We start from the raw sequence: 15445 nt of genomic DNA, 5'->3' as shown, positions 1-15445 counted from the left end.
CTCATCAGGCTGCTGGAGATTATTACTGGATTTGATTGTGCAGTTGTCTTCACAATGCGTAATTTTATTAACTCTTAGCTAGTCCTTAAGCAAATATTGCAGTCGTAATCCATATTTCTATGAGTAATCATTTTCAAATTGTTGAGCCTGTATAAATGATGAGCAATATGGCTAGACCTGAGGACAGAATTCCTGCTAGCACTGATCTGGAAAATTAATGAGTACAAATTAATACTTTCACCTATGTACTGAAACTTACTAGTTCTGTGGTATTGTGCACATTGCTGCTCTGAGTAGCACTGGCAGTCAGGTTTGTACTCTGTTCCAGCAAACCTGTTTAGGAAGTTTAGGTGCTCTTGCATTTAATGTCTTGACAAAACAGTTGTAAGGAAAATGAAGGTTCTAGTTTGAGCTATTGTTCTTTTCTAGTTCAGCCATGTTCTCTTCTTCTCCTGGCAGTAATGGTAACAGCAGTAGCTGGAGCAGTCTTGGTTTAGAAGGGGATATGTATGAGGAGAATTTATCCTTTCCAACATCAGACAGGTTGGTTGAGTTGAGAAATATAAACCAGATGGGTTCCTCATATTTAATGCATGAAATAATCATTTTGGAAAGTAAAAATACAGTGCATTTTTTATGCTGATACATTATTCACACTCTTGTCGCTTAATCACAATATGATTTTTTCATTAATTAATCCATCCTGAATGATTAAATTTTGCTGTGCTAAACTGATGAATGTGTTCTGCTTGCAAAATGAAAGGTCCCTTTTCTGCATGTTCCTGCCTGCAGTTTTACAGGTCTTTAGATATACTTTTCTTTCATGCAAACTAGAGCTTGCTTCCTACAGGATTTCTTTTTTTTTATTATTATTTAGCTTGTGTAAACTTTCAAAATTGCTTAGTAATTGATTTTTAATAGAACACTCATGACTTACAGCTTTAAGTAACCTATAACTATTCATAACTGTGACATAAGATGGTTCAACTTTTTCACATATGAAGCAAAACTATTAAAATCAATGTTTAGTTCTTATTTTTAAATATCTTCATGTTACTATCCTTTTTAACACCCTTCTCTTGTTTCTCTCTTCTCATTTTTTTAAGTGTGAAGTGGATGATAAATCTGTTTCCATCATGGAATGGTTTGAGAAGCAAAGCTTCTTTTCATGATCACTCCTTAATTCTTTTATGCTCTTCCTGTCCTTTAACCTTCATTACAGTCTTAGGATTTACTACATTTATTGTGCATATATTGGATTGTATTTATATTTTTGTTTGGGTTTTTTTTTAAATACAGTGATGGAACAGAAGATAAAGATGAAGATTCCAAGGATGCTGTAGAAGGTAATGTCAGTTCCAGCATATAGTACTGTTCTTGTCCTGTGCACTCTGCATTAATTATTTTATTCTTTGCTTTTGTAGTCTGCAAAACAAGGTGACAACCCTATTATCCCTATTCATCATAATGGATGTCAGCCAAGTGTCAGAATGTTTTTGTAGATTAATACCCTACGTACACCTCTTAATGCATTGAAATTTACAGCCTTTGGGAAATGCTAGTTTCTGATGTTCACACGAGCTTAATAACATAAGGCGGGAAACTCTGATCAGCTTGTTGAAAGCATAAATTTATATGCACAGAATAACTTCTCTTTAAAAAACTTTTTAAAAGAAGTGTAACTAGTTTTTAAAATAAAGGAGCCGTGGGAATCGTCTGCATGGCTGTGTTCGAGATGCTGAAGAAGTTATTCAAACTGGACACATTAACCTTGGAAGAGAGTCATGGGAAACAATGAAAAGACTTGAATTCGATGCCTTTGCTATATTCTCTTTCTTCTTAGTGAAGTATAAAATGGAGTTCGTCCAGAATCTTGTTACAGCTTTGTGGCTTGAAGATCTCTGTGCTCTGGTTCCAGTCTGATTGCCAAAGGTTGTTAACTCACATGAAAACATCCTGCATGAGTACATGAGTACACAGTGTATGAGCGGTGTTTTAAAATGAGCTGATATTAGAGCAAGTTGTAATAGAGCTCTTCTTTGTGTTGGGTATTTTCTGAAGATCAAATAAGCATTTCAAGAAACCTCTCCTACTTGCTTACAGAGAATATTTGGCCATGTTGCACATATTCAAATAGTCTTGATGTAAGCAGAAAGATGTGTGGGGTTTTGTGGGGCTGTTTGTTTGTTTTTATTTTTTGTTGTGTTTTTTCCCTTCCTTTTAAGCTCCTGGAAAAATGTATATAAATGAACAACATCTCTTAATTTTATTAAATCGGATGTGACTGTAGGGTTGTAATAAAATAAAATTAAATTATTGAGTGTTTTACCTCAGAATAATTATAATTAAAATCTTTTCTGCTCTGTAGGTTTCATCTAGTTTATCAATATATACCATTTATTTTGGTCTCAGCTTTAAAGAGTTTCAGCATCTCAAATATTCAAATTGCTCCATTAGAATGGTACCTAGTTTTTTTCATTTACACAGTTTAGGTGTCACCTACTCTCTATAGTGCAACAGACTGCTCTATATTCTAGTGAAATTTTTCCAACTTAATCTCTTCACCATCTCACTACTGTTTTGAAAAAGCTCTTTCTGTTGCTGTCATTGTAGGACCATTTAAATAGTGTGCTAGGTAGAAAACCTTTGTTTTCTTGTGTATTTGGAAGTTCTGTTTGTGTCATACCTGAAAATGTCTGGCTTTTTGTAAGGTGACTGTACCTTGTTCAGCAAAGAATTTGAAACAAAGCCTTGTTATTACCAAATGTACATCTATTTTATAAAACTAAAAAACATACCGAAATTTCCCAGCGATGCATTACCGCAATGCTTTCCATCCACTAAGTGTCATAATTATTTTTTTTTTAATGATTGGTTCTTTCCTCTATCCACTACAAACACTCTTCCGTTTCACAGTTCCACTAGTTAATTTTCTCTCTCTTTTACTTTCTGAGGGAATCTGTTTCAACTTGCTTGACTTTGCCATTTGGGAATTGAGCTTTACGTACTGCAATTTTTGTAACCCTGATTGGAAGAGTAGTGAGATAGCAGTAAACTGAACATGAACGTATGTTTTTGTTGCAAATATATCCCATTCTTTTAGAGAGTCAAGTTGAATAGTCTGAAAGTAGAGACTTCAAGAATAACTTGGAGAGCGCTACGTACGTGCTGAGTTGTTTCTGAGAGTGTGACAAAGGATCACTCTGTGGTAGCTGGATACAGCAACTCAGTGTGGGAACAAAAGATAACAATGCTGTAGTTCATAAGTGTTCCTAGCACAGCTGCTTTTCCTGTGTTAATACTGTGTTAATTTTTGGAACTTAAGATATAAAAAGGTGTTGAAAAATTGAATGTGCCTCAGTAAAACCATCAGTATATTTTGGAAAAACTCAGAGGCAGTCTGACCAGTACAGGAAAGAATTCTGAAATATACACTTTTTAGACATGACAAAAAATAGCAACTGGAAATGTAAGTAACTGATGGACCATGTGAGAGCCATTGCTGTTCAGTTTATGAAAGACTGTGTTAAATTCCTCGTCATTTGGAATATACATTATAGTTTAGATATCTTGTAATACTCATCTATGTTGTAAATGGGATAAACAGTACTTTGTTATGTGAAAGTACTGGAACACTTCAGACCAGCATGATTTTTTTCTTCCATATTATCTGTGTGTACTAAATTGAGGTTTTTAAGATAGTAGTCTATAAACAGTGAACTACAGAGATTTTTTGAAATAAAGCTACGGATTTGATGATTTTATTTTCAATGTTAGGTTTGGAGCAAATCCGAAAGACTTTATCAATAGCGAATATTGATCTGGAACGAAATCTAGTGGACCCACAGCTCAGAGCAGTGCTCCAGTGGCTGGCAGCTTCTGAAACGGAGGTTTCTGATCTTCATTTCCGTGACACTGCCTCAAGGGAATTTGTCTTTGTGAGTATTCAGGTTTCGTGGGTGGTGGGAAAGGATTATCTGGACTTCTCCATTGGCTAGTACACCAGCCACTACTGCTTCATTTGCTATTCACTGTTGAGGAAAATCATTATTTAAATCCTGAGAGATCGAAATGGAACAACCTGGTTAGGCTGTGTATATACCATACATAAACCGGTATTATCAAAGCCGAGTTAGCTTGTTTCACCAGTGGTTTGCTCCAAAAAGGATACAATTACAACATTTTTATTTGAAAAAAACAAAATTTGGTGAAAATTCTATTTTTTCAAGCATTTTTTAACTTAATGTTTACTTATCTATAAATTGAATCTTTGTGAGAACTTGGTCATGCAAATTAATTTCTAACTTAATATGTTCTGCCTAGGGTTTTTTTTGCTAGCAAAGACATGTTTTCTTGTTAGAAGAAAATTTAGTTTCTGAGTTAATATTAAATATGTCTTTATTCTGTAAGCAACTGAAACCAAAGCTATTAAGAAAGAAGGCTCAATAAGATTGCTTTAGTCTTAGGTGCCTTTATTTTGGTTTTATGGATCGAATTTAATGTGACCCAAGAGGAAGCGTAACTTAGGCTTTAGCAATTTGTGTCTCTTTGGGAAGACTCAATATTTTGGTATGCATATTGTAGAAATATAACTAGTAGAAATATATCCCCTATACTCCTTTCTCTGGAGCTTGATATGTTTGATTTAGAACTATTTCAGGAATATGCTTTGTTGTACTGTAGTTCTGACACTTAGAGTGGACTTCATGCTTTCATAAGCTAGAAGGCAGTTTGAGAATACTTTTCTCCATTTTTATGTTATTTGAAATTGTTTGTTTTAATCCTTACATTTGTATGTTCTTCTCTGTTATGGTTTATAAGTGCCTTAACACAAAAAAGAAAATTCTTCACTTTTTCTGTTGTGACATGCCTGGTCCAGCATTCCCTGAAGTTTTTTTGACGGGACTGAGTTGGAATTACAATCTTCCTTACCTCATGAGTTTTTTTGCCATCTTTTGAAGATCTGTTCATCTGTTTCATGCTTGTTGTATGCAGTGTTGCAAATATTCAGGTAGGATAGTAGTAGGACCCACAAGTGTTAATTTTATTTTGGGTGTGTGTGAGAGACCTGTATCTTACACTGCAACATAATACATGAGCCACAAAATAGATGGTAGGTACCTATTTTTTTAATTTTCCCTCAGGTGTTTCATTCTTCTGCCAGCTCTGAGTTAATAGCTTTCAAAGTTGTGATGGTACGATTTGAGCCAATGCTGAAAGACACACAGGAAATGTATTATTAGCTGGCTCTGTGTCTGATGAGCATCACTCCAGCTACCTTAATAAGAGAATATACTGAGAAGAGCACTCTGGAAAATAGTAGTGTCTGTTATGTATGCACTTCTAAAAAATGATAATATTTTTCTACTTGACACTTCAGTCATAAATTTATACTGAGTTGACACCTGAAGATAAGGCGTAAGACCTTCAGGCAGGCAGTAGTCATGCAGTCCTGAAAATGCTGTGGTAGTTAATTGTTTCACTTAATTTTATAGACTATTTTTAGTTCTCCAGATTCAGTTATGTTAACAGAAATTGAAATCCTGTTTCCCTCCCCGGGGACAGGGAAGGATTACCTGTTTTTTATTCCATCCCATTTCCCAGTTGGAATGATCTCTGACCCAGACTGAGGGGTTTTAAGTTAGAAACAGTCTTTCCGAGTTCTGTCTCTTGTAAAGCAGAGCAAGCACCTGCAGAGGGCGCTGCAGCCCAGCAGGAAGCGAAAGCAACCCCCGATGTGCTGGTCCCTGGCCAGCTGAGGGCTTTGGGGCAGCTCATGGGTACCTTGGGAACTTACCTCAGTTATGTGGGGAATGAACCCGGGCTTTAGATTACATTTAAAACAGTAATTTTCAATATAAGCAGTTGGTGAGTTCTGGAAGGGAGGAAAGGCTTATGTTAGCTGGTCACAGCAGGGTAACGAACCACTGGCGTGATGTGACTGTATAAAAGGCAAAAATACTCCTGGCATGTATCAGGCAAGGTATTACTTGCTGCATCTTGGTATGAACTCTTACTTAAGGGTACATGTTATGCTCAGCAAGGCAGAAAGAAGTTAAATACCTATGTATGAAACAAAATATATTTGTTATGAATGATAACAAGAAACCAGTAAATTAGAGTAGATAGTTCTTGACTACTTTGAGAAGCCTGGCAATGTGGATATGCAAGTGCCTGGATTGAAAAAAACCCACATCTATTCAGTTTTTAATCAGACCTTACCTAGCTGTTTTAAGATTCCTGTTTTGAATAAACTTTAATATTTCACTTGTCCAACAGTAAGAAACAGATTATTCATCTAAAGAAACAGTGAGATTAAATTCTGAACTCTAAATTAAAATTTAGGTGCCACCTCTTTAGTTTTACCATGGTGGAATCTTCTTTGGACAAAAGTTTTATACTGTATTTGCTGAAGTAGATATTTGGACATCAACCAAATTTTCCTCTGACAGAGGAAAGAAAAATGACCATTATTTTATAAACCAACAAACATAATTTACAAAATTGCATGTTTTAGACTATAAAACTCTTATTTCCTGTACTCTCCTTTAAAATTCACAGAAACAGCTACAGATTTCAGTCTCTTTTTTTGTAGAGAAGATGTCTTTTTTTTTTTTTCCACTGACAAAAGTTTCAAGGTTTCAGAATAAATTGTGCTCAGTATTAGACAGGATCTTTTTTTACTTGTTCAAGTCAATTGTTTGCTCAAGAAGTTAATTGTTTTATACATGTCTTTATACCCACATTCTTTCCATCAGTTCCATCACCTGCCTTCTTGAAGGTGGAGCATCATCTAGATGAAGAAACGGGGAAAGATTGTCTTCCTTTTCATTTTTAATAGAATTATATATTGCAATCTGACAGGTCTCACAGTAGAAACTTTACGATTTTTTAATTTCATAGCTGTGAAAGATAATTCTCTAAACACTGTTTATAACTTTCTCTAAACTTAAATATAGAATATCATGGTAGGGACTATAAAAGGCCATAAAAATCTACAGTTCCAAAGGGTAAGTAGAGCGTTTAAATTGTGTTTACTAAATGCAGCATTGACAGGTGTTCAGAAGGCTACAGAGAATAAAGTTTGTTTGTGTGGTTGTTAGGTGTTTTGATTTTTTGATTTTTTTTGTTTTGTTTTGGGTTTTGTTTTAACTAGAAGTTGTTTGTTTTTTTTACTCCTAGGCAAACTGGCAAATTCATTCTTTCCCTAGGGTAGGCTTTCTTACATACATAGCTGAGTTTGACACATAAGCAATGGAAGATTTTTTTGCTTGGACCCTGGGCAAAAAAAAAAAAATGTTTTCAGTTACACTGATCTCTGCTCCTGAATGGTAGTTTAACTTAATTGTCACCTTTCCTCTTCCCCAAGATGTTATAATTTCCCAACTCTGAAGACACTGTTTTCATTTAGGGTAGCGTCTGTGCCACCCGAACCACACTATATGTTGTGAAAGGAAAATCCACATCCTTTTATTAAGACTGAGTTTTGTCTTTTTATACGTGCGTTATTGGCATGGGAGGGGTGGCAGCGTCTTAATCTTGTGTTCAGAATTTCCTGTTTTCTGCAGTCTTGATGAACCACAGCCCTCATACCTGTGGCACCACATAATTTGAAAATGTTGCTCCCTCCAGAAGAAAGTTTTGTGAAAACTACCCTAAAGAAAAGTGCCTGGTTCTTGCGGAAGTTTTTGTTTTTATAGATGCGGGGATAAAGATTAACTCATTACAACTGATCTCTTATGACCTAATGTTTCAAGAATAACTTCTGTAACTGTTCATCAGGATGTCCCAGTCAAAATATTTTGTTTTGTGTTGCTCTGTCTCCCCTTCAGCTTTCCAGAAGACTACAAGAAAGAGATTGGAAAGTTGGAGATCTCTTGCAAGCAGTGCTGAAATATTGTGAAATGATAGAGAAGGCATCCGATGGAGAGCAAGCTCTAAATAAGTCTTTTGTTAGTTGGCTTCTGGAAAATGTCTGAAAAATCCAAAGATGCAACATCCTTCATTCCTCTTTTGAAAGGAGATGGAAAGAACACAGATGTGTAAACTAAAATTCAACTAGCGAATGTTTAAGTAATAGTCAGCAATTAAAAGACTTTGAGGTGAAAGTCAAAATAGCTGTGCTGTGCTTTGTGATACTGTGCACATGGTATGTTTATTCAGTCTGTAATCGGTATTGTCCACTCACGCATAACTTGTATTTACTGCTGTGTTCAGACCATTGAAATATTTATGAAAATATCCCTTGTCTATGATAGTAGTTCAGAGGAGGCAGTCTCAGACATGATATTTAGGATTCCCACTGTGCCAGGATAGCTCTTTTTTCCACTCCTGTGTGTGCTATATTCACAGCGTGACTAAGAGCACTGATTTCTGCAAGGATCTGTTCTGGAATACTGTGCTGTAGACAATGGAAAAAATTACCAATCTTGACCAGGCCTTACGTGCCCAAGAGCACCATTGCCAGGAAGAAAATTGTGACCTGCCAAAGCAGCTCCTAAATAGCCACCTTTATCAGTTTTAACTTTATGTGAAGGTGGCATAGTCTGCTCTGAATTGCTGAGGTATAGATACATGTTCCCTTTTGTTGACTACTATAGAGCTGATAAAATCTAGTAGGGCAGAGTGAGTAGTTGAACATAATTTCATGCATAATTCTTCAGCAAGATTTCCTGCAGCTTTCCAATCAAATTTAAAATGCTAAATTTTTTACTGAAGCTTTTTGTATGCAGATACTTCTATGACACTAATTCTATGTCAAAGAATTTGTACGTTAGTCTCTCACACAGATGTGTTAAAAGTAGCAGATAGAAATTTATGAGGATTTTGGCTGTCTTTTTGACTAGTTTTAATTCTTTATTTCTTAGCAGTCACATATGAATTTTCTTTTCAGTAAGAAAGACAATTTTGTTACTCAGTGAGCACATAAGCATTTAGCAAAGAAAGCTAATTAAAATGTAAAGGGGAAATTTCTTGCTAATTGATTTTTCATTTTTGTTAACTACCTTCACTGAATTTTTTTTAAAGGGACTTTTAATCAAATGTTTTTAGCAGTCTCATCGGGTTTCTCACCAGTGCTGCTGACTTGCCTTTCTGTCTGAGGGGAAATCTGGACCTTTACATACCCTGTAGTTTGAAAATGTTTTTTGGGTTTTGTTTTTTTATATATCCTTTGAGAGAAAAAGACACGTGCTGGTAATTACGAGGTTGCCACCTGAAACCTACAAAAGAATCATAGAGCCTTACTTATTTTGGATGAACAAAAAAAATCTTTAAGGCTTTTTCACAGGAAAATAGACTGTTGATATGGTGCACAAGTTTGTTATCCCAAACAAGGAGAGAGAGATGGTCTCTAAATCTATTCCTGAATTTGAATGGTTTATGTACAATTCTGATTTCTCCTACCCCATGAATTACTGTGAGGTGTCACACTGGTAAACTCAAGAGCACGCTCCTTGTAATGTCTTCGTGTTTCAGGAGGGCATTACACTGCCCTTTTTGTAGAGATCTGGTTTGTTTTTGTCCTCATTTGTCGTCTGGAATTCTGCCTTTCTCACAGAGCTAAAGATTTTGAATGTTTTTGTATGTGCACATATGTGTGTACACATGTGTGCATACACAGGTATGTATGTATATCTGTTTGTGTATGAGATCTCACCAATATGAACTTTAAATGCAAACTTTTGCCACTAAATTAAAATTCTGTTACGCTCGTAGTTTTATTACCTCACTTTGCATATCATTTCACTGATAGAAAAATCTATGTATACCATGTGACAAAAAGACCAAAAACTACTTCAGGGTCTTTTGTTACAGGTAATGTAATGCCAGGTGTCAGGAATGATTTTTCTTTAGAGCCCAAAGCAGGGTAGGTAAAGTTATCTTAATTCCTGTGTTTGGAGGATGGACCTAGTAGCAAATATTTTTTAAGAATTGTACAAAAGTTATCTGGATTTTTTTTCCTCCTCCATCCCCATACTCCTTTCTTTTTTTTTTTAAGGTTGACTTTCAGTGTTGTTTTAGACAAAAATTTGAAACCATTCTTTGGCAGTAACATCTTCCCTAGTACAAATTTACTTACAAAATTGAAATGCCAAGAAAATAAAATACTAAAAGCAGTGCCTCAGGAGTAAGTTTTGCTCACCAAGTGGAATTTCAGGATATGAGGATACAGTAATAATAGTAAAATGTTTCTGTACATGTCCAAATTGAGAAAGATATTGAAGGTATTGTCAATGTACAAAGCTGTATGTTTGAAAAAAAAAAAAACACGCAACAAAACACAACCAGCTAAACAACACCACAGGAACAGCCATTTTTTAACTGATTTATTCAGTATGTTGGATTTTATAAAGTTGGTGTTTTTTCTTTCTAGTTACTTCTGTGGAGAAAGGCAGAAAATTGTGTGATTCCCAAAGCTTACAGCTATTCAGAAAGTTTAACAGACAATAGTTGCACTAAAAATTATAAGTGGAATCTTGTTTTCAGACTGGATCAAATATTTATGTAACTATTAATTGGTGTTATATTAAGGAACAGCTTGTTATATTAGCCTCTGAGGAAAGTAGCATAGTTTCCAAATTTACATGATAAAAATGTTGTAAAGTACTTCATTTTTACTGGAAACAAGCAAATTGTTTTCTGTAACCATTTTCTGTACAAATTGTTTTAAATTTGTTCTGAGTGACTTGACTTTTCTCCTTGAGTATGAAATTAGGAAAGCATTAAACTAGCCTGGCAAAATTATTATAATTTAATAATTTTAATAATCTTTGGAAAACCTTACTCTGACTATATCTAGCTGATGCTGTCTGCCATATTAGTGATAAAGCTGTTCTTTGCTAATGAGAGTCTTAAATGATGCTATTGCTGAGTTTATTTAAAACTCCTGACCACAAGTACAGAAGTGTAAGTGAAAACTGTAAAAACATGAAAGGCCACATTCTGGTCCATTTAAAGCAGACAACTCTGCTTTATAAACAGACATAAAAAGGTAGAGTTTATTTCATCTTGCATTTTTTCTGTATGGGAAGCCCTGGTAATTTAATTTTTAAGTTGAGGAAAGTATATCCAATGATGTTATTGTTTCAGAAATCACCCAAACACTTCCATTTCTCAGAACACCAAATGTATTTATGAAACGTTGGGATGCTTTGTAAGATTCTATGGAAAAAAGCACTTTGAAAATAGTCCCTCTATAAATTAACAATTAAAAGTTGTCCATATTTAAAACAAGTTTAAATATTCAGAATGGGGTGCATAAATAAAAAAGAAGTATGCATAAAGCCTTAAAATCAAAAAAACCTCAAACTCATATGCTAAAATTAAAGAGGATTTGCTGTCACATAATAAGGATGTGAAAATGTAGCTCAAATGGTGTACTTGAATGCAGCTTCTGTAGGATGTTTGTTCTTGAGTTTTAAAAGATTGTGTGAGATTTTTAGAAAAAAGCCGACCAAAACCCAAAACCCCAGCAATCCACATTCCAAGACTAATTAGGTCTCTCAAGAATGGTATCAGATTTTAAATGTTACATTTTCCAATGTAACTTTGTCTGGGACCTTTTCGATGAAGAGCCACATATTGTTGGAGATGGGAACACAATAAATAGTGAACATGGTCACCAGCATAAACCCCTGTAATTTTAGACAGTTGATTAAAAAATGAAAATATGAGATTCAGGAATGATTTTTAGTGTAAGAATTTTGGCTTTTCAGCAAGAGCCTCTGCTGTCAAGCATTTACTGTACTTGAGCTCTGAAGTGGCAAGTACAGAGCCCAGCCACTGTAGTCACTTTATTTTGCACCATCTTTGTACATTCCTGTTGTATAGCTGGAGTTGTAGTTTTAGAGGGCCTTTGTACTGTTTTAATGTCTGAATAGTATTTAATACTAAAGTTTATTATAATTTGCTGGAACTGCTGCTTGTATGTGCAGTGTTACAGTAATTCACAGCCCAGTTAGTGATGCAATTGTATACCAAAAGCAGTTTGTATAACTATAAATGTTTATGTAACTGTACTCAATGGATATGAAGGTCTTGTACTGTACAATGCTGACAAGTTTTGCCATTTCAGTAATTTAACTATATTCAGTTTTCAGATTATGAACTCCAGGTTGCACTAAGTTTGTCCTTGTTTTAGCAGTGGCTTAAAATAAAACACATTTCACTGGCTTGGAGAGTGCTGTCGTTTCTTGTAAGTTCATGGAATATTATTTTTCTTTTCAACTAGCACAGCTAAGACTGGTCTTGGTCAGTGGTTGTGTGAAGACACTTTAAGAATGGTATAGTAATAATGTATCAGTAGATGGCATACTTCTTAAAGAAATAAATTGATGTCTGGCAGGAAGTAAAAATGCTGTTCTCCTGTCTCTGGATTGAAAGGTTACTAAACCCATCATTCTTCTTACATGCAGTAAAGCGTCACATGGACTCTAATCTCAACACAAGTAGGATATAATAACTGGTCTACCTCAGCCTCATCTTACCTGAAAGCTAGGTTCAGAAGGTTGCCTTGATATTTCTGTGTAGACTGAGGTTGGACTTTGGCACCTTGTACAGTATTTGGGGAATTGGTTTAGAACCCAGCTTTAGATGGACAAATGAAAGAATACACTGCTAATGAAAATGTATGAAACATGAAGTTTCATAGGCTTCTTCAAAATCCTCAAGTGTTTGGTATCTGTTGAAATGTAGCAAACAGCATATTGTCAAGCACCCCAAAATAGTAATGCTGAGCAGACATGATGTGCACAGGTACCAGTTCTAAGGTTTAGAAGTACTGATGTTGCAAATAGCTGTCGTAATGCCTTTTGATGTGTAAGTTGTGAATCTACTAATCTCAGCTGGGTTTCATGTCAAGAACTAGGAAATTTTTACTGAAGTTATTTTAAAAACAGTAAGCATGAACAACTGTCTGTGATTATTTTTTGCAGTGCTTGTTTAAAGGAGGTTTCTGTAGTATTTGGAGATTGCTTCCCAAAGGAGCATTGTTTTGTTTCATTACTGTGTCTGTTACGAAGATTTTTTTGTTTGGGTAATGCCTCATAGTTAATCACATAGAAAATATATGTTAATTGAAGCAAGTAAATAATTAATTTACTCTTCAAATATTGCACCGCCAAAAAAAGACAAGTAGCAAGTTTGGGAACAAAGAAAATAAACATTTTTGTAAAGGGAAAGAAGAGGATATTCATGTGGAAGATAAATCTGAGCTTTTCTCTTCCTGCCTGGATTTATTTTTCTTTCATTCAGCAGTCTGGTTCTGGCTGGCTTGATTTAACCACAGAACAGTATCCATGCACTTTGTTTAACCTTGGTGTATTAAATTGAGAGTTAAGTCTCCAGCTAGTCCATAGTCTTTGCCCAACATGTGTGCTCCTCCATCTCCTGCTGCTGTTGCTCGGACCTTCCTCTTGCTCCCTAGCCTGAGCTTCTGGTGTGACTGAATTCCATGCTGGCTACTGCTCTGAGCTTCCGATTGGAAGGTGGCTATGGAAAGTGAGTCATGCCAAGGCTGAAGAAATGTACCCAGAGCACTGACCTTACTGGTTATAGAGCACCATATGAATCAAATGCTGTCTCTTTCCCCTGCTGTTAAGGCAAACCACGAAGCATGTGACTGCTTGAGACAAGGGAACTAACAGTGATGAACATGAGACCATGTCTGAGGTCAAGGTACTGGATATCTAGTCCATGCCTGCACAACACCTTTCCGCAGAAATTGCAAAGACTGGAATTGGGGCCTTCATGTAGTCAAAACATACAGTCTGCATTGCCTTTATCCCTCCAAAAGTTGCTGCTGCTTCTGGGACTGTGAGAGAGCTTTCTGTGCATTTATTTGAGTTTGTTTTTAATTCAGAATGGGCAAAAGGAAACACTTGTACAGCTCATTTGACTTGGTTTCTTGAAAATCCAGTGCTTCAACCAGGAATAAGATGAATGTAGGGAAAAGAAAGGGTGTAGTAGTGTGATACTTTTTTCTACCACCTGCCCTGTAGTCCACTTATTGCCAATGTCCTATTTTGTACAGCCTCCACCTCATTTAACTTCTGAGTTTCTTCCTATACTTTCCTTGTGGCTATTTCTTGTTTCTAATTTTTTTCTGACCCTTGTCCAGTCTTGTAGTACAGCTATTGTCTTTGGCTTCCTTTTGGCCCTACACTGTTGTCCTGATGTGACTTCTGGCCTTCTCATTCTTGGCTCGTGGAAGTGGTTAAAAACCAGCAAGGGGAGTCTTCTTAGCTGTGAGGGTATGGAATAAGGCTTGCCTACCAGAGATCATCAAGCAGTGAAGAAGAGCTAAGCTTGCTTTTGGCTGAGTTCTTCACTCCTGTAGGAAAGTAATCTGTGGTTGCTTTGGTTTGGAACCCAACTTACTGCTTGCAAAACCCTTGGATTTTATGCTGATCTGAAAGTAACTTTTAATCTGATACTGAAGTGTAATGTAACTCCAGCATACTACGTAATTTGTGCAGATGTATGTGCAGTGTGCTGTGTTAACAGCAGCTTCTGGACACAGGGCACAGTCCTTTTGAAAACTGGCAAAATCCCAGTTGTCTCACCCACTTGCATCAGGTCACAATTTAAATAGATAGTAACCTTTAATAGCAAACAGTCTGTGTTTCTGAGAGTGTTGTTTTTTCATAATTATTGCCCCATAGTATTGTGCTCTGAACAGATGCTGCAGCAGATTAACAACACAAAATCAGACATAGTATTCAGGATGCTACAAAAATGCCAAGAATATGGACAGATAAACAACGAAGAACAATCTCTTCATGCTGGAAGTGGTAGATTTAGAGGAGATGCAGAATGTTTGTCTAGGAGATTAGAATATGGCTCTGTGGAAACCAAACTGTAAAAGCAGCTCATTAGAATGTAGTTGTTTAGAGAAATTATGTCAAGAGAAATGGTAGTACTCAGCTGTCCTGTTGAACTCATTACAGTATGTTATGCACAATGTATCAGAGAAGAGTTCACAGCTAAATCCATCGGATTTAAAAAGCACTGAGCACAGGAGAGCATCCAAGTTAACTGTTACAGGGCTGTGAGATGCTTAGCTAATATTTCTGTGGTAACAGATCGTACATATTTTTCATTCTTTTAGCTAAGGAGGTTCAGAACTTGTCTTGTGCTGTAGTTTATTGCTGTAAACCATGATACGAAGATTGTATCCTAAGGAGTCAGAGTCATCACAGGGTTAAGCCTGAGATCCTGACAAGCCTAGTACATGCTGGCATCTTCAACAAAACCTCTTTCCCTGTGACTGCCTGAGAAAATAAAGAGGTGGGTGTTGCAAATTCTGCAAGGAGTCTGGAGGACCCTCATCGGTATGATCAAAGTGCTTCTGAGAGGCTCCTGAAAACATGATTTTGGAGAATTTGATAATTTTTGTTTAAAATTATTTTGTGAGGCTTTTTTTTCCTTATGCAAGTGTTGGAAT

At 36.0% G+C, this 15445-nt stretch overlaps 1 protein-coding gene across 5 annotated transcripts in view; it reads left to right on the top strand.

Annotated features, from left to right (window-relative positions):
• Window positions 1-8117, top strand: part of AKAP11 (A-kinase anchoring protein 11) — a 37555-nt gene extending 29438 nt beyond the window's left edge. For 3 of the 5 annotated variants that reach the window (XM_032678589.1, XM_032678590.1, XM_032678587.1), the window contains exons 10-13: window positions 430-543; window positions 1300-1346; window positions 3778-3938; window positions 7833-8117. In XM_032678589.1, coding sequence (XP_032534480.1) covers window positions 430-543; window positions 1300-1346; window positions 3778-3938; window positions 7833-7979 — 469 coding nt within the window. In that variant the 3' untranslated portion in view covers window positions 7980-8117. The remainder of the gene's footprint in view (window positions 1-429; window positions 544-1299; window positions 1347-3777; window positions 3939-7832) is intronic. The other 2 variants (XM_032678588.1, XM_032678591.1) reach the window with 2 other exon arrangements.
• Window positions 8118-15445: the final 7328 nt, after the last annotated feature.

The sequence above is a fragment of the Chiroxiphia lanceolata genome, chromosome 2 (assembly GCF_009829145.1).
Source record: "Chiroxiphia lanceolata isolate bChiLan1 chromosome 2, bChiLan1.pri, whole genome shotgun sequence".
Lineage (NCBI taxonomy): Eukaryota > Metazoa > Chordata > Aves > Passeriformes > Pipridae > Chiroxiphia > Chiroxiphia lanceolata.
Note: the sequence above shows the minus strand (reverse complement) of the source record. Positions and strands in the feature narration are given on the sequence as shown.